The sequence below is a fragment of the Juglans microcarpa x Juglans regia genome, chromosome 4D (assembly GCF_004785595.1).
Source record: "Juglans microcarpa x Juglans regia isolate MS1-56 chromosome 4D, Jm3101_v1.0, whole genome shotgun sequence".
NCBI classification, from domain to species: Eukaryota; Viridiplantae; Streptophyta; class Magnoliopsida; order Fagales; family Juglandaceae; genus Juglans; species Juglans microcarpa x Juglans regia.
In genome coordinates, this window is record NC_054600.1 from 30,192,938 (window position 1) to 30,218,090 (window position 25,153).

Sequence of the window (25,153 nt, forward strand, 5' to 3'; positions counted from 1 at the left end):
AAGGCCGACACATTGCGGCTTGGTAATTTCATTTGCTGGGCCGGCTTGAGGCCCGAGTTATCCCAACCTTTATCGGTAGCCACTCCTGGGCCTAATAGCATGGAGTTACCGGATATTCCAACTCTGAACCTACCTAAATAACCAGCACATGGGAATGCGGCCGCAGGATCAGAAAAAATGGATTCGGGAGGCAAATCAATCAGGATCAGGCTACCGTTAGTTATAGTATTTTTTTTTTTTCATACATGTATTTTTTAATACTTTTAAATATTTTTAAAAAAATAAAAAAATATAATATTATTAAAAAAAATACTTCTTTAATCACTAAGTTAAAAAAAATTTAAAAAAAAATCACAACGATAAAATGAAGCGGTAGAATGGAATCACGAGAGTAGTATTATCCAATCATGATAAAGTTGAAAAAATTCACACGGCATTTTTTATTTTTTTTTAGGATAATCATACGTCTCTTCATTCGTAGAAAGCATAGTCTACAAAATTCCTTCGGAAAATATTATAAAAACAAAGTGATTTTTTATTGGTAAGACTTGAGAAAGAATTCCAAGGCTGCTGCTTCACTCACCGGTTGGAATCAGGAAGGTGCAAGTCATTTTCAGTTGGTAGATGTTGACAAGAAATTTAGCAACCACGCCCATCGAACGATGTACAAAATGGGGCCTGCGAAATTATTAAGTGAAAAGGGAAGGAAGGAGGGGTAGGCCCTTTTAGTTTTATCATTGAGGGAGGAAGGTTGCACGAATCTCATCTTATGCCTCTGTGATTTCAATTGCTGATCATAATTCATAGTTGTTTTGAACCCTTACCGTTCGATTTTTACCCTTTTGAGAAGGATTTACATTTACTCTTTGGTTTATGGGATTTAAAGGTATAGAAATATAATCTTACCATATTTATTGAATATTTGGTACGTTTGGTTATCAAATTCATCCCAATTCATTATTATAATTTTTTCAAATTTTAACACAAAAATAATAAATAATTCGATTTTTTTCAAATCTCAAAATAATAATAATATTAAAAAATAATATTTTAACAATATTTTATCATTTCAATTCAACTCAGTTTAACATTCAAACGTAGCCTTATTATAATTAGAGAAATTTAGTCTGACAATTATAAAACTTATAGGATCTATTTTATATGTCTATTTTTCTTAATTAGCACACTTTTATGTAATATCATGCCCATAATTTTATTTTATTTTTAAATTTTTGGAAGGTAAAAAACAAAAAAAACAAAAAGGATTTGACAAGGTGAAAATGGGGGACCATTGTCTGATCTATGATAAGAATTATGAAAGGTCTCTCACAGCCACAGGTGCATGTAATAATCCCACGGCTAATCCTGAACAGGGTAACCTGCACAGCAATGGACCCCCTCCTGCTAAAAATAGAACCTGGGGTCTTCAGGATCACAACCAAGTTCAGATGCCACATCATATTATTTGACTTTTTTGGCGTTAAAGATATTAATATATCATAAAGTTTGTATCTTTTTCTTCTGTAAGGTTGTTAAATAGCATCTCTCTTTTGTGAATGAATGCCACTAAGAGGGAGAGTATTGTTTGGTCCAAGTGATGATAATTGTCTCAATAATTCACCGTGACCAGCGGAGTCTATCAGCATGACTTGAATCCCTCCATATTCATGGGTAAAAAAGTGAAATACAAAGTTACAAACTCCAATCTTACACCTCACACTCTTAATTGAAGTCGAACTAATATCATTTTATTTTAATTTGAGTTGGAATTAAATTATTAGAAAATTATTTGTTATTTTTTCTTATCTGTTAATAATATTACTCGCTTGATACATTAGAAGATGATGAAAGAATAGATTGTCGAAAGAGAATAACGAATAATATTTTTCTTAAATTGATATTGTTCTTAGGGATTGAAAATAAACAAAGAAATAAAAGTCTATAACAAAATACATATTTCCCATATTAAAGTTAATTTATCCAAAAACAGAGCATCTGTTGGTATCCCTAACATAGAGACAAAAAAATGGGAAGTACCAACAAAAAGAGCTAGTTGTTTCATATAATATAGTAGGATGAAAACCTAATAGGGTTCCAATATTAGGATGAAGGCGATATCAAAGTTTGTGCAGCACTTAAGTGTGAGGAAATAATTGAAGAACCCTCCAAGACAAAGGTCAAACTCACTCACTCACATCTCAAATGATGTTTTGAAGTTGTCGGGGTGCAAGATCCAAAGGAAAATCACATGTAATCATGTGACCATTAAGTCTGGTCTAATACATATAGATCTGCCAAAACCCACCCGGAGCTCATGACAAATACAAGAGAATAAGATCGTAAAACAAACAACCAAACATCTCAGTTTTCTATCGTAAAACTATAAATGCATCTAGAGATGTAAATTTAAACTGAAAAATTAGATCGGTCTAGAACCGGTTCTTATATTATAAAAATCGGCCAGAACCGGTCCAGTTTCAGTTCTGTAATTTTTAGAACTGGACTAGACCGGTTGAAAAAAATATATATATAAAAATTAATTTTATATATCATACAAAATATTTATATATATATAAGTTTTACATATAATATATAATTATATATTAAATTTTTATATAATAAATAATTATATATCATATATGAAATAATTTCATATTATAATTTATAAATTATAACATAAAATGTTAATCTTAAATATAAACATTTGTAATTTGTTTGATCATATGTTATTAATATAATTATATATAAGATAATGTTATTATAATTTATAAAATAAAAGTTTAATCTTAAAGATGAAAATTTAATTGATCATATGCTTTAAATATAATATATATATTAAATTATTAATAACATTTTATCATAAGAAGTAACACTTTATTATATGTTTTTTATATTTAAAAAAAAAATCAAAAAATCGGACCGGACTGGATCGGAAACCGGTAAAATCGAATGTACCGGTTTAGAAGGGTAACCGGGGCGTAATTGGTTTTAAAAAATGAAAAACTGATACATACTGGTTCGATTCTAGATTTTGTCCAAAAGCGGACTGGTTACACCCCTAAATGCATCTAAGACTATTTTGAGCTGCAATTCATCCATCTTCCGATTATGGAATCCCCTTTCCAATGCCATCGACTCTATTGAATTATCAATCATTTCAGAAATTTCAATAATTTTCCAAAAAATAAAATTGAGAGAGAGAGAGCGAGCAAAGATGGACGAAAAAGCTTGTAGTTAATATTTGAATAATGATAGAGCCACCGCTGGTAACTCCCGTTGGGAGCTATCGCTGGCTCTATCATGTGTTTTTTGATGTATTTTTTTTATTTCTTTTTTGATGTAGATTTTTTAATAATTTTAAATATTTTAAATAAAAAAAATTCATAATATCATTAAAAAATATTTCTTTAATTACGAAGTAAAATAATTTTTACTTCGTAATTAAAGAAATATTTTTTAATTATTTTTTACTTTATAATTAAGGAAGTGTTTTTTAATAATATTTTAAATTTATTTTATTTATTTTTAAATATTTAAAAGTATTAAAAAAATTTCTCTAAAAATAACTGAAAAAAAAATATCAAAAAATATATGCTAGAGCCAGTGGCTCTAGCAGTAATTTTATCGAGTACCTGAGCTCTGTTTGACGACTTGACGCATGCGTCAATATATGTACTAACATTTATCATTTGGAAAGAAGACCCCGCTAACACGACAGGCATCTGTCACAAATTAAATGACAGCTCGCTCTGAACCACGTGAATTTCAAATTAAAACTGGAGAAGATAACCTGTTCTGATGGTATAGGACCCATGGATTGATTCCCTAAATATCGTGGCACGAGTGGACGCCACATGGATGTAACAGGTTTTTGTTTCTCTCATTTGAATTATGCGATCAGAATCAGGACTTGTCTGCAAGAGATTTTGTTGCCTATTCCATTCAAAACACATGCGCTACCCATCTATTTCTGAATTTATTTGCATAAGAAGGAATTTCAAAAATGTTTTGTTCCCACAATGTTGTTCCTAATTAGCATAAATTACTACTCATCGTCCCACACTTTATATTTTATAAAAAAATTATAAATATAATATATAAAAATAAATAGTAACTGATATATAAAATTACTCTATTATTTTCAAAGAATTTATTTATTTTATTTGTATTAAAGTAAGGCTATTTGCTGCTCAGAATAACCTGCTCAAATATACCGCACTTTACTTTTTAATTTTTATTATTTTTTTATTTTTCTTTTCACAGTTTTAAAATATATTTAAATATTTAAAAAAATTTAAAAAATATCTCAAAATACTTAAAATCACTTACTTAATTATTAAGTAAAAAAAAAAAATTGACAAACGATCAAAGCGGTATAATTGGACCAGCAGACTAGCTTTATTCTTTGTATTAAGTGTATATGAAATCCTTTATAACCCCTCTGACGTACGGGGGGCGTGACAAAGAAAGAAGGAAATAAGATGCTCGTAAAGTGTCTGGCACTCATGACCTGACACGACCCATTCTTCAAAATATCAAAGCGGGGCCACCTAGAGACTTATTTCATTTCAAAATCCATATCGACAACTTTCGGCTATAAAGTAGGATGTTTTCGAATATAAATAACCCTTGTGGCTAGCGTATGGCCTCCTGTGCAAATTTTATATTTCAGTATTTTCTAAAGTAGATGCAGATATCTCGGTATATATGGATAATAATACTAGAAAATGTAGATTAATGCTTATAAAGAGATTCATTTCTAATCTGCATGTTTGATTTCTGAAAAATGGCTTTCTTATTCAAGTGAAAAGGTAGATAGATATAGACTTGTAGTTCCAAATTTGCAAGTCAAGGAACACTTCTCTCTACTCATGGAAGAACAACAAACAAACCTCTTCATTCCCATTGAAACATATACATCAATATAGGACATAGAAGTTTTGAGTTCCAAACGAGAATCATAAGTTAAGTTCCAAGATATTAGTAAAAAGGAAAAAAAAAAACAGAGAATTCACAAGAAAGAGAACATAACTTATGGAGATGGAGGCCAACCATAAAGCCCTGCATAATCGATTCCTTCATAAAACCTCAGCTCAAGCTCCTCCAACCTTCCCTCATCATCCCACATCCCATAGTAACTACTGTCATCATCATCATCATCATCTTCGTCAAAATCCCCCATGTCACCAGCAACAAATTCCCAGGCTAAATACTCGAAAGTATCAGAGGAATCAGAGCAATCATCCCATTCGTTCCTTTCGTAATAGTCGACGACTAGGGGACCCAAAACCTTCAATTTTGGCAACTTCTCCTTGAGGAACTTGTCATCAAGTTTCACATCCCAACACCCTCTCAAATCCAAAAATTCAAGCTCAGGACATCTTGATAGTATCTCAAGAACGCTTCGAGTGCTGATAAGATGGTAAGCCATCTCAAGATGCTTGAGCTTAGGCATTGTGGATGCAATGGCGTATGCCTCATCATCCTGCATGGGCTTGCCAGCAGTATCTAATGGGTGCAAGTTGCGACACAGCCCCACAAGCAATTTGCAGTTATTTCCGATGGCCTCCAATGCTCGAGCACCAATTTTACCACAGTAGCTCACATCCAAGAATGTGATCATAGAGAGCTTACCAGCAATCTTTTCCACAATTGGATCGCTCATTTCGCTTCTAGGCAGCCGCAATGTCTGAAGGGAGCCAGCACTTGCAAAACCAAGAGATTGATACCCAGTTACATAATGTAAATTGGAAAAGGATCCCAAACACCACTATAATTTCAGTACTGGAGTTATTTGAATAAATTCAAATGCAAAAGGCATCACTATAAACTATGTGTTTATACATATTTTTTCCAGAACAAATGAACTGTAAGGAGCATTTATTCTAAATCAAGGAATGAAAACCGGAATTCTAATTTAAACTGTGCAATTCTGCTTACTTCTCTGCAATGAAAGTGAAAATCATATCACTGTGGAGACCAGACACACACAGCTTTCGTAGAGATCCACAGCTTCTAGTGATTAGCATCTGAAGCATCTGATCAAGATGGTCCGACTGGCATCGGTTGCTCCATTCCTCAATGTCTATCTCCTGCCAGCAATAAGGTCCTACCACTACCTTGCGCCATGATTTGCAAACCCTGGGAATCACTGTCAGTGTCTCCTGGAGACACAGATTGCTGAAGATTAGCCCCAGTGCATCAGGTATTAATTCGTCCCAGCGCCGATAATTACTTCCCTCTTCCATCTATCGTCCGCCTTCAGAAAATGGAAGAGAATAAACTGGGGAAAAAACAACAACGCATTTAGTCCCTTCCGTTAAGAATGGAAACGGCATATGAATCTGCCTTGGGGTATATCTAATGCAAAATAGGCCCCAATCCTAACATTTTGTGAGAAACCATTGGAAAAACACCGAACAACAAAGAGTATAGTATAAAAGTTACGAGCAGAAGTTCAAAAAAAGTACATATCTACAATCATTGCCGGTAATCAAACTTAGAGAGTACGATACTCGTGGCTGTAAAATCCACAGAAGGAAACCCAGAGGAACCAATTGAAAAGATCACCAGTAGAGCACCCAGAACCAGAAGAACAGTGCAAAGAAAAAGGAAAAACTTAAAAGATAATACCGGTGTAGCAGCGCGAGACACGATTCAAGAAAAAATAGAATTTATTTTCGATAAAAACGAAGCAAAAACAAAAATTTGGGGAAAGACAAGAAACGATGCAAATTTGCAGATCCGTCAACGCTAATATGAGTTTATCAGCCAGAAATTAATGTCATATTAGAAAATACATAACCTGAAGATATAAAAAACATAACGTAATTTAAGCCATTGCATATGAAGCACGAAATCAGCATCTCTCAACAGGAAAATAGGAGAAACTAGAACTCTGCTGAGTTACTGGGGAAAAAAAAAAAAAAAACTTGGCAGAAGAAAGGAAAATCAACTTTAATTTCCTAGATTTACCATCATTTCTTAAGAAAGGAACACGAGCCCCCATTGAACTGGTGCAGGTAACGACTATTTCACTCAAAAGTACCGAACTTTGATTTTTTGGAAACATAGACAACATCAAGCATGCAAGTCACAGATTCAACTTCATGTTCTTTTCCTCAGTTACAAAAGGTGGGAAGAAAAAAAAAAAAAAACTCTGATAAAACACACATACACCCAAAAGAAATAAGACATTCCTTAAAAAATCCCTGCCTATGGGGATTTGGATCATGCAAAGACTCACCGGTTTGTCCGCCTCAAACGCAGGGGGGAAGGAGAGGAAAGAGGGGGAGGGGGTGAGGCAAAAGGCAGAGAGAAATGAAAGCTACGGATGGTCCTGTCCACCCCACCTACCCACAGCTTGAATGCAACCACCAGCTCCAACAATAGAAAGAACAAGAGTAAAAACAACGAATACAAGCAAACGTATACGTATGCTGAGATCAAAATACCAAAAAAATAAGGCCGTAGATTTTAATCCCAGAGAGAGAAAGAGAAAGAGAGGCAATAATGGTAGTGTTACTGTGACACTCAAAAGACTGTAAAACTTGATGCGTGTGATTGTGTGCTCGACGAGAGAGAGAGAGAGAGACACCGACACGGGTAAGTAGTTTAGAGGAATTGAATGGAGGTGGTGAAACAGTGAAACTCACGAGTTAAATGCCCGTACGTGAGAGTCAGATGAGAGGCGCCGGGTTTCTCCTTTCAACAGACAACAGTGGTTGGAAGTTAAAGTGTTGAGAGTGAGGACTCTTGACCACAGTATACGAGTAGAAAAATATTTTAATCACAATATATTATATAAAATTAATCTCATAAATTAATATAATTTGATGTGATTTATCAAATTATAAAATTATTTTTATTATAAAGTAGATCTAACAGATTAGATAAAATTACATTAATTTATAAAATTACTTTTATATAATTCGTTTATAGATGTAACATTACTTATACAAAAAAACTTTCTTAAGAAAACTTTATATTGTTTATTTTACATGTTAACGTCGTGTTTCGCATATTCTTGGATTAGGCTTCAACAACTCAAGTCTTCAAGATCGAGCCCTACACAAAGAAAAATATATTATAGTTTTGAAAGGGCGGGCCTTGGGGTCGGGAACCTCTGATGCCAAAATTAGTAATACTCTTGGAGTGTAGTAAATAAGTAAGTTTAGGGATCAGAGATATTTCCTCGTACCTGGGATCAACTATTTATATTATGCCTCGAAGGGTGTAAATAATCTTTTCCGCAAAGTCCATATTTCCCTTTTTTGTATCCATTGTCAGACTCTCTTTAATGTGGCGTGGCTTTGTGTCAGTTTCATAATTGTGGCATATGACTAAATTAGCAACGCCATTAATGTGGAGTAGTTCCCTGACCTCCAATCCGATTTATACAAGTCGTTGATGGTCTGATGCCGATGAATCAAGGGTCCTCTGTGTTTCTCGTGTAACCTGTGCACATTCTGTTCTCGAGGGCGACCACAATTGTGTCAGGTCGAGCTATCTTGTCGACTAGACGATGTCTTTCCCTAATTGACATTTTGTTTCTTGTTTGGATAAAAAAACCTCATTGGGCTAAGTTTCTGAGTTGAGATATTGTGAGCCTTTCCTAAGGGGAAAATTCCCCTTACATTACATTTTTTTTTTTTGAGCTGATAACTCTAGTATGTATACTTTATAAAAAAATAAAAAATAAAATCACAGAGACATACACAAATAAAGCATAAAATATTTATTATTATTCCTCGTTTAAATTTAAAGATGAGTTGAGATGAGCTGTAAATAGTAGTGAGATATGTTATGAATAATAGTAAGATTTATAAGTTAAAATTGATGAATAATAATAAATAATAATTAGATAAGTTGAGATGGGTTGAGAATTCAAACGAGATTTTTCTCCATAATATTAAATATGTAGTAAAGAATAGAGAAATCCATTTATGTGTTTTTTTCTCTTGCATTTTAAATCATATTCACATCAATAAAAGTGCGAGTGAAGTTGCATCAAAAGGTTCAATAGTAAAAATCCATGTTAGTGGCCTTGGCATGAATAGTGTACATTGCAGGGAAAAAAAAAAATAAACAGTTTAAAGAACGTGACTTTATGTTGATGTCAAGTAATGTTTTCTATAGAAAAATCTCACTCGTACCGCCTGACCGAATTTGATTTAAAAAATAAATTTTAAAATTTAATTTTTATAAATAAAATTATATCAAGTGAATGATATGTGGTATAGAAACTGTTGATATCATGTTTTACAGACCTGGGCAAAATCCACACCCCCAGTGCCACAATGTGAATTATTTGGAGTCCCCGACAGTATTCCAGTGTGGTTGTACGATAGCGTTTCGTACGCCCATGACGGTGAATGGAAAATAAGTACTGTGAAAGTAAAAATAGATGACACCAAGATTTACGTGGTTTGGCAACATGCCTACGTTCACGGGGGTTTGGAGACGAAAATCTCCAATATAATATATCAGTTTATAATCACTCATGGATCCTAATATCTCATTGTATAGAGAAGATTGGAACTTTTCTTGTTGAGGGCGATGTCTTCTTTGAGTGGTTGCTCGAAGAAGAAGATCTTATTAAGGGAGAGCTCGGTCCTTCTGCGAAGTAGAAGTCATTCATTCATGTATATCTTTTCATCTGGCTATATGCTTTATATATGTACCCATTTGTTGCGTGTGTCAGCTTCCTTGCTTAGCCTACTTTCTTTCGGCATGCTCTGAAGCTCCCTGTCATGATATGACTTCTCCTCTTAGCGTGTCTGACTTGCTTTCCTTGATCCATTCTTATCTATCTCTAACATTCACAACCCTTATATTTCTTTTGTCCCATCTTCTATCCCTAGTGATATCTTGATGGGCTGGGCTCAATTTATGGACTAGTGTGTTTTTTTCCCCTCACAAAAACATTAGAATAATATTTACAGGGATGGAGGGGGAATAGATGTTCTTTCTAACAAGACAGAAATCGTATCTCTGAAGGTCGAGATTAAGGGCGGATGCCACCACCATCAAATTAATTGAACTTGATTGATATAATTACTCTTTTTTTCTCCAATTGTAATTCACAAGAATTGATAAGGGTGTAATTAGTTCGATCCAGGCGAGTTTTTGGACCGAACCGAAAATTTTGGTCTAACATTTTTTCAAATTGAGACCGAACTGGTTACTCCTATAGATTAGACCGATTTGTTAGGTATTGGTCTGATCGGTCCATTCGGTCCAAGCCAATATAAAATAGGTCAAACATTTAAAAATTCTAAAATCATTTCTAATGTATATTTTCGGCAAATCTATACAAAAAGACCCATAATATTTACACTATGAATCAAGATTATCCATATCGATCAACGAGAATTAGCAAAAAAAATAAAATAAAAAATAAAAAATAGAGAAAATGAAAATGAAAAATATAATATTATCCAAGCTCCAAATACATATCGTCAATAGTGACAGGTTAGATGGAAATTACATAATTAACTTATATAACTACTATATAAAATAATATATATAAAATATTTTAAAAACTATATATACACTTCGATCGGCCTGATAAAAAAAAAATCACATCCCAGGGTCAAACTGAAGATCAAAATTCTAAGGTTATATGGACCAGACAGAAATGAATCAATATACTTATCAGTTCGATCTGATCCAATATACTTATCGGTTTGAGCCGGTCGATATAGTTATCGGTTCGATCCAATCCAATATACTTATTGATCCAATCATGTTGGATTTTTGGGTCAAAACCAGTAAACTTACACCCATAGGAATTGAACCCGCGGGGTTGGTTTCCTAATACGGCTTTAGCATTAGGATTTAAAATTGGAAATCTGCCATGGGTACCATTTGTACTCTAATAACACCCACCGTCCTTTTTGTCTTATATATATTATTAGACAAAGCCATGTGAAGAATAAGAATATGGTAATTTTAATTAGGGAAAAACTCAAGGTCGGTTAGGTATAAAACTCATTTTCACACCAACCAATAACTATTGGCCACGTAGGAGGTGCAACCTCTAAACATCTACACCGGACCATTAAGAATCATTCATATCCCCTTCCATTCGCAGCCCGAACCCCCTTTCTGATCTTTCTCCCCTTCCTAGCCCCCTTTCGCTTGTCATCCAACATGATTCCAAAGAGATCAACTCATCTCACGTAGCGGATCACTCATCTCACGCAACTGATTTCCCCACCCCCTCCCTCTCACACAGTCTTCTACTTGAGTGGGTAAGTTTTCGATTTATGCATTTCACATGCCATTTTCTGTTGGATTTTAGGATTTGATTTTAGGGTTTATTTTTGCATTTCATGCAATTCTAGGATTTGATTTATGCATTTTCTTGTGGGGGTCTCTATATATTCTGAATATGTTTTTGAATCAGATTGATTTTTAATTTTTAAGGAGAATGGCAACTGAAACATTATAAACCGTGCAATTATACCAAGAATATTTGATAAAACTTTTCTAAAAGTTATTTGATAAAACATACAATCTATGACAAGTGGGGTGATCTCTTAAATCCTTTAGCTATTTGATGAATCCACACCTACTTCTTTGTATACCTTCTTATACATTCTGTGTTATTATTTACTTAAGTAAACCCGATGTTCTCTTATTTGACAAATGGATAGGGCGAGTTGAAAATACTTGAGATAGCATAAGGTGGTATTAATTTATTTATCTGTTTGTGCATGCTTGGACTTAAGTAAACCTACAACATGATTGGACTTGCGAAATTCGCTTTTCTGTGAATGGTTCATATTTGAGAAAATAGTGAATATATGTCACAAATAAATAAAATTTATATGGATTGCTTGAAAGAATTATTGTGAATTTGGCTGAAATAAGATATAGAATAGCATGTATGGAGCGAAGTTCATTGGTATAAAATATACTAGTTCAAATGGTCCTCTGTGTGTGTGTGTGTGTTTATGTTGAATAACATCAAGGTGGGTCCAGACTTTAATGCTGCAATCCTGTTCATATTTTGTTGTGGTTGTTATCTTTTATATGATGAGGATGATCTTATGACTGTGGCTTTTGACTTCTGGTTTTTGCAACAAGTTTGTAGATGAGAAAAACTCAAGGCCAGTCAAGTATAAAAGTGTACCTTGTGTTTATAAAGATACCTCATACACCGTGTGTTTGTTTGCTGCTCGTTTTGATGGATCAACTTGTAGATAGTGATGGATCAACTTGTTGATGTATGTTGACTGCTTATTTTTATAATCATTTCTAGAAATATGGAAAGTAATGGTGGAGACACCATATCTAGTTTACGTTCTATGAGGGTAGAAGATGAAATCAAGTCTGGACGAAGACCACTATGTTATTAGGGAATTCCCTCCAAACTGTGGACATCAGCCAACCCAAAAGTTTTGTTCGGCGGTTTTTGAACTATCCATATTACAAGGCTCAAAACCAGTGTGAATTCTTTGCATAGGTTGACCTTGCAATGGAACAACCGGATTGATGTAAGCGAGCATTGGAATTAGCACAATGAATGAATGAAAGGATACCATATGAACGTGCAAGAATAGAAGATGCAAAATTCCAGTCAATGAAGAAGAAGTATAAAAGTGCCTTGATTGCGTCTTGGATTTTATTTATTGCGTTATTAGTTAGTTTGAGATTTTTTAAAGTTAATAATAATGTAAATCGTTTATAGCTGTTATAAAACGTTTAATGTAAATCGTTCTTGTATTGCATTTTTTGCTATTGCAGATCACAATCATTCATTATGCATGGAACGTGTCCCTATTTTATATAAGAAATAATTGCCAAAAAAATGTTGTTTATATTAGACAAAAGAAGAGATTGATCTATAACCTAAACGTAAAGAAGAAAAGGGCATAAATAGAGTAATTACATTGGATCATGTAATTACATCTCTCGGTTGCATAAATAGAGATGAAAACAAGGGAGTCCAAAACTTTATAATTACATATATAATTACAATTTTATAAAGATGAAAACAAAGCATAAATCCATTGGTGCTGCATAAGTTTTGCCTCCAAAACTATATAATTACACACATGCCTCCAACACATGGTCAAAGTGCGGACATACAGTTGCACAAGTTTTGACACACGTTTAAAAAACAATGTTTTTATACAAGTTTAAACTTGCAGGCATGACAAAGTGTGGTAACCTGATATAAACATTGCATACTCAAGACAAACAAAAACCTTATAAATCTGTGTTCTTGGCCCTAAAAATATAAATAAAACTAGTAAAGGAAAAATAAAGACAATTCTAATGCAATATAAAGAACTGCATCATCCAAAAACATAAAGTATACAGTCTAAAACGGTAAGAAGGAAAGGGCAAACAGAATACTGGGATATCCATAGGTAGAACCCATAAGTCTCACACAACCATATCCATCTCACATATCACTTGGCTTATAGTCATTTAGTTTGAGAAATTTTTTACAACCAAAAAACAGAAATTGTTTAATGAGTCTAATGATCATTTGGCATATGAGAGTTTCACGACGCTCCGAACTCTTCATTTTGTGACATTGTCGGGTCTTGATATTCCTGAAAATAAAAAAAATAAAAACAAAACAAAATCATCAAGTTAAAAGCAATGCCCTTCTTACATGCCAAGGAAAAAAAATGCTAAGTTAAAAAAAATACCAATGTGATGGGCATTTGTTTCTTACATACCCTTATTGTTTACAAACATTGCATCGTTGCTTCTATATTGGTACATTTTTCTTTAGATTCTTTTGTTGTAATAATTTAGACTTTCCTTTAGAAACAATATGTGGCAGATCTTGCAATGAGAAATTAAAGACTATTTGGCTCTGGACCGTATGTCCCTCTGTGTTACAATCATCATCATTCATCAGTTGAAACTCTTGATAAATATTCTCTATTCTCCTAGAAGCATGCTAATATTTCTTGAAAGATAGCGACTCCATCTTTGCAACCAAGTAAAATTGTTTCATCAAACGATGCTTTATCGTTAATGCAGTTGAGACAGTCTCTAATGGCCCCTCATCAACCCATATCCCATGCATCACGCAACTTTTCGCATTGATTGTCCACATTTCCAAAACATATGACTGCAGTACACTGTCCAAAACATTTTTTTTTGCCAAAACATGTAGGTTGTGCCGACATAAAAAGTCAATAAATCTAAACTTACAATATGTACAAGAAAAAATGTTGTTCTCCCTACCAAGTGTTACTTCATATGCTGGCTTTTCTTTCCCCGCAATGCCCACCCAGAAACTTTTTCGACCATCTTCCTCATGTGTTTTGTGTGCTTTGAACTGTTGACTATTAAATAACTCATCTTAGAATATCAAAAAGGATTTTCTTGTGCAGATCTTGGTCGCTTCCTCTTCAATACTTGTAAGAAGTTCTCATAATTAGCTTCAATGGTTTTGTCTTCACATATTTCTCTTTTCCACTGAGATAATGGACGTTCAAAGCTTTATCATATTGATAGACGAATTCACTTACCATCACACTTGAATGAATATAGTCTTTAAAAAACTTGTTTATAGTCTTACTTCGTTGAGTTGTGGACATTCCAGTGCAAAATGTGCTTCTCAAGTAAGTCGACACCCACTTTGATCTCTTGGTATAAATAGTCAGCAACCAACTATTTTCTTTCAACTTGTACTTCAGTAACATATTAGTCTACTCCAACTCAAACTCCTTAATAGTGAGTATCTCATGAATACAATGATTAAATTCATGTTGAAATTCTAGATACTTGTTATAAATATGAGTTAGAAGTTCAGGAACTTTTTGTAAGAGATGTCATACGGACAATTTGTGAGTTGAATTTGGCAATACCTCGATAATAGCCTTAGCCATTGACTTGTCATCATCAGTTATTATTGTAAAAGGAGCACAACCAAGTATCGCTTCCTGCTATGTTTTGAATAACCATGTGTAGGACTCGGTTGTCTCATTTATCAGTAAAGGACATCCAAACGTCACAGATTGATGATGATGGTGAACTCTAGCGAATAGAACAAAAGGCATCTTGTAGCGATTTGTCAAGTTATTAGCGTCAAACGTAACAACATCCCAAAAATATTGATATGCGGCTCTTGATTTAGCATTTGCCCAAAAGCAATTCCCCATCGACCCATCTTCATCAACTTGGATCGAATATACGAAGCCTGAATTGTTACGTTCGCTTTCCAAAAAGTACTCATATAATTTTTGTGCGTCTCCCTCTCCAAGAACTTGTCTATTTCGATTCCCAAAATAATTCTAAATGTTCTTAGCATTACAACCAACATTATAATCACCACTGAACTCCTTACTCAACACATACATTATTTTCCGTGTTGGTATCCCCGACTCATTTAGCGTGTCTATCAAATTTGTTTGTGTTGGTGTCACACATTTATACCCATGAAACAAACTTGTACTTCTAGGTGTCAACAGCTCATGATTATGCTGGATTACAAATTTCGACACAACCCATTTATCTCCATCATTCTTTGTTGTCATCATCACCTTACACCCACACTATGTTTCCATAGCCTCGGGTGTTGCTCTCTCTTTAAGTTTAGAATTATAACGACGAGATCATTCTTTCGAACACATATACTCTACACCAATTAATGATTTGTCTATATTTGACAATCGAGTATGATTTTTTCAAATGGTAAAACCAGTTCGTCTAGAGAAGGCTTTATAACAACTATGTGCATCCTCTAGATCGTCAAACTCTAGCACCACATACGGCTCCACATATGAAAATGACATTGTATGGCCTTCCTTGGGCATATTCTTGTCTTGTTCAACCTCACCATCCTCTTCAATCATCTCAACTTCATTGGCGCTGGAATTACAACTATCTAAAATCTCAACATCATTTCTTGATGTACTCATCACCACTCAACCTGATATGATTTTCAAGGCAAGGATAACTCAATAGACAATCAAATTAAGGGTGGTATATGTAGCTCAATACAAAACTCTAGAATAGAATTTAAAGATTTCAATGCAAAATTTGTAAGAAAATCACACGAAACTCCAATGTATTTATACGTTGTTGCTGTATGTGGTGCACCACATAAGTTGAAAAAAAATGAAAGAAAAAAAAGACCAAGATATTGATGGAGACGTCAGACCAAGTATAGAAAAAAGAGACAAATATTGTAAAGCGGATATGAGCTGATAGAGAATGACAAGGAAAGGTCACGAGACCACTTGGTTTGCCTTATAGATCAGACATGCATAAGGGCCACAACACATTTATCATCATAAAAAATGATCGATACATAAAAAGAATGTAAGATAAATTAATAAATATGATCCTTAGATTTTAAAAAAATATAATCCTGAGTTATGTAAAATTAAAAATTATTATAAAAAAAAAAGGAGGAAAGAGAAATGCCTAAAAGTTGCACCTTTCAGTTGATTAAATTTATGAACCCTAGAATGATTTGTGGATTTTGTGAGATAAAACAAAAATGAGGGACTAAACAAACAAAAAGTTTTACTTTTCAGAAAGTTTCACCAAACACAAGAGCCCCACAAATCTTGGAAACCAAACAGAGAGCCCTACAAATATTTAGAAACCAGATCGTATTGTAGAGAGAGAGAGATGAGGGGAGACTGGAGGGGAGCATGTCACATGGGTGGAGGAGGATCCAAATAAATTGTTTTTATCACCTGTGTGAGGGCGCAAATAGAAATCTGTGGAGACATTTATGTGGCAGCCTCTGATTGGCTGGTGTAAAAATTCACTTTCTACCCAACTGGCTCTAAGTGATACTCTTTTAATTATCTTCCTTACATCACATATCTATTTTGATTTTTTTCTTAACAAATATGCTATGTACAGATAATGAATAGAAGAGCGTAATTAATTTAGTAGGAATAAATTTTTTTTAAAAAAATAAAATATGTGTAGTGTGTGGTGTAGGTAGTTTTGTAGTATTTCTCATAAGAATAATGCTAGTTAGCTTCTCAAATTTACCGCTCAAAATTATTGTTAGTGCATTTATTTTTTTTAAAATGGTTAAAAATGTTATCACTGATGCATTTGTATATTTTTTTTAACATTTAAAAAATAAAAAATAAAAATTACACCAAAAAAATCAATTTGGACCAGTGGTAACTTTGAAGGTGCAAGGAGGCCGACTAGCATAACCCATGCCCATTTGGGCTCGCAGCATGACTTATGAAGTGTTAAGTGATCAAATGGTCTTTGATTTTGTACGCACCACAACAAATTATATATTGACACATAAAACTTGTAAATATGAAAATCTTTTAAGAATGTCACTTTTGGACATGTGGATTTTAATGTTTGGCTGTCTATATGCCATGCATCAACAATGTAACACATAAACACCAATAAAGAGTGAACATTTTATGATGGCTAGGGACTAAATGCATGTAGATGTGGAATTTGGGACTAGAGCCGTAAGGTTGCAAACCGCACCCCTTGGTTTGGCAAGGAATTAGACCAAAGACACTGATTATAGTCTAGGACTCAAATGCTATCCCCAACCCCTTGGGTGCAAACTGATTCTAGTTTAGAATAAATTCAGCCCTATTTAAGATGAGTTTATATGTATTTAGATATTAAGATGAGATTATATATATTTATGAAAAGTTAAAAAAAGTTATGAATCTCACGTGTAAAGAAATGTTGAGTTGAAAAAAATTATGATACCCATGTATAAAGAAGTGTTGAGTTGAAATTTTTTTAATGATTTGAAAGTTAGTGTTTAGGTGTTGTACTTACCTTACAGTTTGCATTTGGATGTTGAAGTGAATTGAGTTGAGAAAATAAAATATTGTTCGAATATTATTTTTTAATATTATTATTATTTTAAAATTTAAAAAAATTGAATTGTTTATTATATTTTATATTGAAATTTGAAAAATTATAATGAAGAGTTGAGATAAATTGAGAGGAGTTAATGATCCAAACAAAGACTCAGAGCTCGTGGTTGCTCTCGTTACCCGGTACGTACCGGTACAATGCTAGGGATTCGGCGGGAATTTTTGAGGTCGCTTCCCGTCTCTCCCTAAGCAGCTTTAGGATAGTAGCAACTGGGTAAAGTAAAGAGATGGGGTACGTACCGGTACAATGCTAGTATTAGAGGATTTGTAAAAAAGAGAGATACAATCTTTTTATAATTTTTTATAAAATTAGATTTTAAAAAATGGATATTTTTATAAAATAATTTATATAAATAATAATATCTTTATTTAAAACAAAATTATATAAAAAAAATGTTCTTGTATCGTTATTTGTCGAGCGTGACATAAAATTCGTACTTACTGCTTAGCATTCCAACTCTTTATCAGTTTCTGGCTGAGACAGAGAGATCTAACATTACATTATAGAAGGTTTATGCTACGTTTAGATGAGAATTGTAATGCTACGTTTAATTCTTTTTTTTTGGCTAGATAAATTTATCTATTTAGGTTAAAATGTATAAATTATATTAAGACGAGATTGTACCCGGATTTCAAGAAATCAGAAAAATCTGGGTACCGAATTGTACCCGAATTTTTTTTAGGTAAAAAGTCATATAAAGGGTTTAGAAGCATACTCTATTTTTTTTTTTTTTTTTTTTATAAAAAGCCTATATTGCATTTAAAATGTTGAAAAATATAATTCTTCTATATTTATTAAAAAAATTTAAAAAGTGTTGGAAATCATAATTTTTTTATAAAAGGCTATATTTTATGAGAAAAACAATTCTGAGTTATCATTAAAAAACATAATATTAACATTTTTCAGAATAATAAAAATATATAAAAATGAAAAACTAAATTGCACGAAATTCACTACATATTACACTATTTTGTTATTTCCACATTATATTACATTGCAAAATACAAAACTACAAGATATGAATTACAAAATAATTCCGGCAAGTAGCAACTTCAAGTGATTTGACCGAGAGAGATCCTACACATTCTGTAAGCAAAAAAGGTCAATACAAAATTACTAAAATGTGACAAGGGGCTAATACAGAAAAAAGAAAAATACTAAAATGTGCAATACAATGACAAAATCACCAAAATTAGTACAAAATTAAACAACTATGTATAACTTTAATTATCATCATATTGAACAGAAATTAGCATCTATAGATTTCTGAAAATACCTTTATAAGTTGGATTCTGTAAAACTTCTATGTTATACACATCTATAAAATTGGCTATTGCAGGATGGCTTATCCCTTACTCAGAAAAGCCAAACAGATATCACCTACTGCTAGCCTAGCCTTAAATAACATTCCCAGTACGCTGGTTCCTAAGTCACATTTTCTTCTGAAGATTCACATTAAAGTTCAATGCATCTAGCTAGCTATCTACTTTGAACTAAAACAAAAGGTTATGATCTAGCTAGCAAGGTTGCATTCCCATTTTCCTTCGAGAAGGACAGAAAATGCATTTGGATTCAAAGTGCTAGTTACTAGTATATATATGTGTGTACATGTATATTCAATAAGAATGATGTATTATTCAAAACTAATGTGAAATCCATGACTCAATTAATGCAACAGCTAGCGAGACAACTTAGAACTTCTTGTTCTCTTTGTTTAGAATTGACCAAGTAAATGCATTTAATTCACAAAGTATAAAACCTCTTATTTTATCAGCCATAATTTTCTTTTTTGTTTTAATTGAGATTGTGTCTAATATATTGCAAGACATCAAACAAAAACTTCATGAAAGATTAACCTAGTTTAAAATGATGCCCAATATATATCTAAACCATCAGGAGAGCAACAATATGTCAGTATTTGTGTTGTTTATCAAGTTACAGAATTATCATTTTCTTATAGGTAAAGTTGATGTTATATTTAGTTGAAACAATTTGGAAATAATTTAACATAACAGATTGAGCTGATATATAAGGAAAAGTTGGATTTCAAAGTTCATGTGAAGATTCACAGCAAAAATCAGCATATGTAAAATCCACAGAAACAACACATACAACAGAAATATGGAAAACGCCAGGTTATAACGTCCTGCTTCAAATGCTCTGGCAGATACGAGAAAAAGTCATAGAACACAATTGAAATGCAATGCTACAAACACCTCGAAGAAAAAACTCAAAAAACGAAACAAAGCCCATCAAAATCTTTCAAATACCGAGATTTTTGGTGTAACTTTCTCAAATACCCAGCAAATCTACCCACCACTCAGAAAAACAGTGTAATTTCCTCGAACACCCAGCAAAAACTCAAAGAACCCAAAGATAGACTTGCCTAGAACACAATCTCTCTCTGTCTCTCACAGAGACTCATGCCCACAGATCACACTGTCTACATTTATTGCTCACAGAAGCCACTCACTACCACACATGAAGTCAACCAAAATAGAAAGAAAGACCAGATCTACTTCCATGAGAGACGACGGCCAAAGCTTGAAATAGAGAGATGGAGACGGTGGCTAGAAATGGACTCCTCTCTTCTGTCAAGTCCTCGCGTGAGAGAAAAAATAATAGATCTAACAAAATAGAAACAGACATAGAAAAAATAATAGATTTAACAAAATAACAGCATATACTTTATACCCACAAGAGATTTATTCAAAAGAATTGATCACAGATCGAGATCGATCGATCGATCGAGAGAGAGAGGACATCAAAACTTGAAGGGGAAGACTAAGGTTTGATGACGAGAGAGAGAGAGAGAGAGAGAGAGAGAAGAACCAATATTATCGTTTCAAATCACACGGGTGGGGCTTAGAGTTAGGCTTGCTTATTTATTTTTATTTTTTTAATTAAAACTGGGTATCGGAGTTAAAATCCGGTACCCGAGTGTAATACCATAACCGGTACGGATTGGGCCAGTTAGGGGTGATGCAGGTTCCGGGCCAGAACCCAGTTATCTGGCCCGAATGAACAGTCTTACTTCTACATTTTCTGAAAAAGCTATAAGTATAGAGTGTGAGAGTAAATAATAATTTATGCATAGTATATCTCATATTTAATATAAGCTCGTGCTAGTAAGTAAATTATAACTTAACTTCCACATTCCCGTCGTGCAGAAAATAAAAGAACATTTATCACATTAACCATTCAATACACATAAATGTAGAGGAGCGTTCCATTTCACAGCTATTTTATTATTTATAAAATATATTCTTTTTTAAATTCATTTAATTTTGTTTGACTTTGTTTTGTTTGGATAAAAAGAATAAAATTTTATAAGGAAATTCTGCAAAAATTGTGCAATAATTGTATCTGTACGACTTCCCCTCAACCAACACCGCTAATGTTTCATTTACCGAAATATTGCTAACAAAAAAAAAAAAAACTAAATGGATATGTGTTACCAAAAGTATATTTCCAAGTTAACAAACTTTCTTGGTTCCGGAGCAACTTGCCTAACAACGCGCAACTTGCTACTCGCTAGTCCCTGAAACGTAAATGGCGATTAAAAAGAAGAAGAAAAGAAATTAGTTAAATATTAATCATATATAAAAAAGAATAACAACAATCACCTTAACCCTTACAATTAAAAATAAAGATTTACTAACAAATCAAAAACCAAATAGAGTAGAATGAATCAAAAGCAAAAATTAAACACATTGTAATAATTTCCGAGGGGAATTATTCACTTCGTAGTTCGTAATAACTCAAACGTACAAAGCATGAATCAAGTAGTTTCCATGCCATTAATTAGGCTTTGCCATTAAATAATAAAATTGAGAACCTAACCATGGTAAGATTTCGAGTTTGGCTTGCATCCTGTTAAAATTTCACTGAATACCGTTAAAAAATAAATGGACAATATTACTTTAACTGAAAAATAAGCAGGCTTTTTCATTAAGCCTGTCCATTCATTTTTCATCCCAAACAACCGATCAAAAAAATTTTCATCCTAAACCAACCCTGCTGATCTTGCTCAACCGAAAAGTAACAAAATGCCAAAATCATCCAACCAGCATCCAAGGGCGAGGTGATACCGTATATGGAGAGCTTAAAAACCTACCAGGTACCATGACTAATAACAGACTTCTCAAACTGTCACAACCTTATCCCACATACTTTTATCATTAAGCTGCGGGTCTCAACATTATGATCAGCGTCCCAACTAGTCCTAGGTGCACAAGCCCTCACCAAAAAGTTTCCTACGAGTACACCTTGAATAATTCAAAGGGAAAATCCCCAAATCTGATGCCCCTAGAAATTGTTTGCACTCAAGAATATTTGAACCTTAAACCTGGAGGGAGCATACCAAGACCAATACCTTTACCATTTGAGCCAACCCCTAGGAGTTATCCCGTTGAAAGATGATCTCATAATGTGTTGTTTTTAATCATGTTACACGATTCTGAACCATTGAGAGGGACAACTCAGTCAAGAGCATCCAGAATACTGATCCATTCTTGGCTAATTGGTCCAGGACTGTCGACAGCGACAAAAACAAGACCAAGAAATTACATCTGCATTTTTATTTATCTTCTCCTATTGGTTAAAAATTCAAATAGATACTAACACACAACTCAAGACAAGAGCTTTAGTATGACTATTAGCTTCAATTATAAAAAAAAAACAAAAAGTATGACTATTAGCTTCCATCTTAGGCCAACAGCCACTTATGTAAAGGAGATGGACATAAAGCTTTACTTTCCCGATGAACTTCTTGTAAAGTGCATTAATTGTGAAGTATCTATGATGTGAAGTATATAATAAGCTAGTTCCAAATGAAGGTTATGTCCTTTTAGAAAGTGGTCAATGCATGGGCAGTGACCAACAAATTTCAAAGTAGCGATTTGACAAGGTCTGAAATTCTTGACAAAATGGAACATCAGGTTCGAAAAGTTGCCTGTACAAAATATCAAGACACCTTTGATGGCCTTATGCAAGAGAAGAAAAATGAGTATTAGAGCCAACTAATTTCTGAGTCTCTGAAAAAGATGTTAGAATTTTAGAAAAGAAGATTCTAGTACCCTGGTTTGTGTAGTGTGAGGGCATTTTCCAAACATAATCTGAATAACACGTTGACAGTGTATTAATTGTGACTAGTCCTTACAGTCTATAGACCAATGCATCTGAGTCCTACATTGAGTGCATTATGTCAATCTAAATTTACAAGCAATTAGGGGGCATTACAACTATGGATAATCATTTATGGATACCACATCCCTAGGTCACAACGATTTGTATCAGAGCTAACCTGATAACACCATGTTGCACTGGGGCATCATCACGCAATACACGATCTAGTAAATGAGATATATATGAGTCAACATAATAAAACTGATGCAAAATCAAATCCCTGGGCGGAAAAACCATCATTCAAGCTATCAAAGGTTCCAAACTCTATATGGAATCTTCTAGCCCACTGCTCAGTTCTCACGGAGAATATTTTCTTTTTGCTATTCCTTCAAATACCTTAGATGCAGTGGATCACGATTATCTATATAACTCAATTAAAAAAATGTCGGGGTCCTGTGTTTGTCAATGTATGTCTACAAATCAATGACTACTGCGGAAACAAACAAATGTGTAGCACAAGTTGCCACAACCAGGAGGGAAAAGCAAAAACACAGAAAAAGCAAAAGCACACAATTCCTTACGCGCATAAACGCTGTTCAGATCGATCATAGAACGGAGGAAAGGTCGTACCATTTGATAAGTGTACCAAATAGAAAATGCTGCATGATAGGGACCTTCTCCAAGACCTCCACCTTATACATCTTCAGTAACCCGCTATTGACCTTGTTCCAAGTAGGCACTCCGCTTATATCATCCAACAACGGCGAGTGCTCCGCGAACAAACCCTTCTTCACCTTCTTAACAAACGCAATGCACGCAAGGTAAAGATACTCATTCGAAAAATTATCCAGTATGTCCTGATTATGAATCGACTTGGGCTTCATGTACTTGTGATCGATCAGTTGTGACGACCCGAAGATAAACGGCAGGAAATGATAGTCGTCGAGGCCCCAAACCCCGTGCGAACCCGCAGGCTCCAGGCAATAAACCAATTGCAACTTCCTCATTAATTCGAGATACTTCACGAAAACCCTAGCCACCACTGCGTGGTAATCCTCCTCCATGATAAGCCCCAACCGAGTTATGCAGTACAACCAAGCGGCGAAGTTAGTCTCGTGGCCGGTACCATAGTCAATGCGACTCGAGTTCCCAAAACTGTCGGTGAAGTACGGGACGATCTCGATCGTGGCGGAATTGAGATCATCGGGGAGAAAATTAAGCATCAAGGACTCGCTGCTCTCGGTGAGGCGGTCATGCCACGCTCGGTAAGAGAGGTTACCGTAGCGAGATGCTTGCTGGAGCGGAGGGATTTCGTCGATCCAGCGAATTAGGGTTTCGAGGGTGGAGACGATGGAGCTGATTGTGGGGGACACGTGGCATGGGTCTGACAATTTGCGGGAGCGGATTGACTCGGAGAGAGCGACGATGAAACCGAGAAAGTTCTTGCCGGAATCAGATTCTTGGAAGCGGCGGATGTCGTTGGGGGATTGGATTCTTTTGTTGGGGACTTGGAAGTGGTAGGGAGGGGAGACGAGTGGGACATTTTGGGACTGGGGAACGGGGGCGAGGATTATGGCCTGCTGTGAAGGGTTGTTTGGGGGCAGGTTGATCGCCGGAGCGCGGATGGGGCGGTAGGTCGGTGGAGGGCTGATTTCGGAGAACGGTGGCGGTGGTGCGAAGGTGGTGGGACCGCCGCATTTGCAGCAGGTAGAAGTGGCGGTGGATGGTGGGGATGGGGTTCGCGCGGATTTGGGGGAGTCTTCGTGGTCGTGGCACTCCATTAGGTGTGGGTATCAAGACAGGAGCAGCGATCAAGTTTTTTGTTCGGAGTGTTCTGCGATCTGATATTTATATATCCCGAGAGATGTAGCGGAGAGATAATAAATGGAGAGATGAGAGAAGACCGAGAAATAGATAGCAAAAAAAAAATTGTTTGGACATTTTTATCTTGTTTTACGTTTGTAAATAGGTTTTTAATATTGAGAAAATCTACTCTAAAGTTAGTCTAACTCCCACTCCACACACCTGCTCATGTGGCAGACCTGGTTTGTTGTAAAACGGTCAAGTAACTCCCTCCTCATATCTGTGCCCTAACTCCCGAAATCTCCCCCAATCGTGATTCGTCTCCATGGCTGGTCTCCATCGCTCCCTCCCCATCTCG

General features: G+C 34.6%; 2 protein-coding genes across 4 annotated transcripts; both read right to left on the minus strand.

Annotated features, from left to right (window-relative positions):
• Positions 1-4,878: 4,878 nt before the first annotated feature.
• LOC121259480 (F-box protein FBW2) lies at positions 4,879-7,443 on the minus strand. 2 transcript variants are annotated; one of them, XM_041161083.1, is made up of 3 exons: positions 7,247-7,443; positions 5,941-6,283; positions 4,879-5,705 (listed from the first exon to the last, which is right to left on the minus strand). In XM_041161083.1, the coding sequence occupies exons 2-3, from the start codon at positions 6,246-6,248 to the stop codon at positions 5,033-5,035; spliced, it is 981 nt and encodes a 326-aa protein (XP_041017017.1). In that variant the 5' UTR covers positions 6,249-6,283; positions 7,247-7,443; the 3' UTR covers positions 4,879-5,032. The 2 variants fall into 2 exon arrangements, with proteins under 2 accessions (XP_041017017.1, XP_041017018.1); XM_041161084.1 differs by lacking the exon at positions 7,247-7,443 and adding an exon at positions 6,976-7,233.
• An 11,320-nt stretch (positions 7,444-18,763) lies between these two features.
• Positions 18,764-24,907, minus strand: LOC121259481 (serine/threonine-protein phosphatase 2A activator). Of its 2 annotated transcripts, none has more exons than XM_041161085.1 (3): positions 23,623-24,906; positions 19,142-19,217; positions 18,764-18,951 (listed from the first exon to the last, which is right to left on the minus strand). In XM_041161085.1, the coding sequence occupies exons 1-2, from the start codon at positions 24,771-24,773 to the stop codon at positions 19,211-19,213; spliced, it is 1,158 nt and encodes a 385-aa protein (XP_041017019.1). In that variant the 5' UTR covers positions 24,774-24,906; the 3' UTR covers positions 18,764-18,951; positions 19,142-19,210. The 2 variants fall into 2 exon arrangements, with proteins under 2 accessions (XP_041017019.1, XP_041017021.1); XM_041161087.1 differs by lacking the exon at positions 18,764-18,951 and adding an exon at positions 21,324-21,406 and having other exon boundaries at positions 23,623-24,907.
• Between the last annotated feature and the right edge of the window lie 246 nt (positions 24,908-25,153).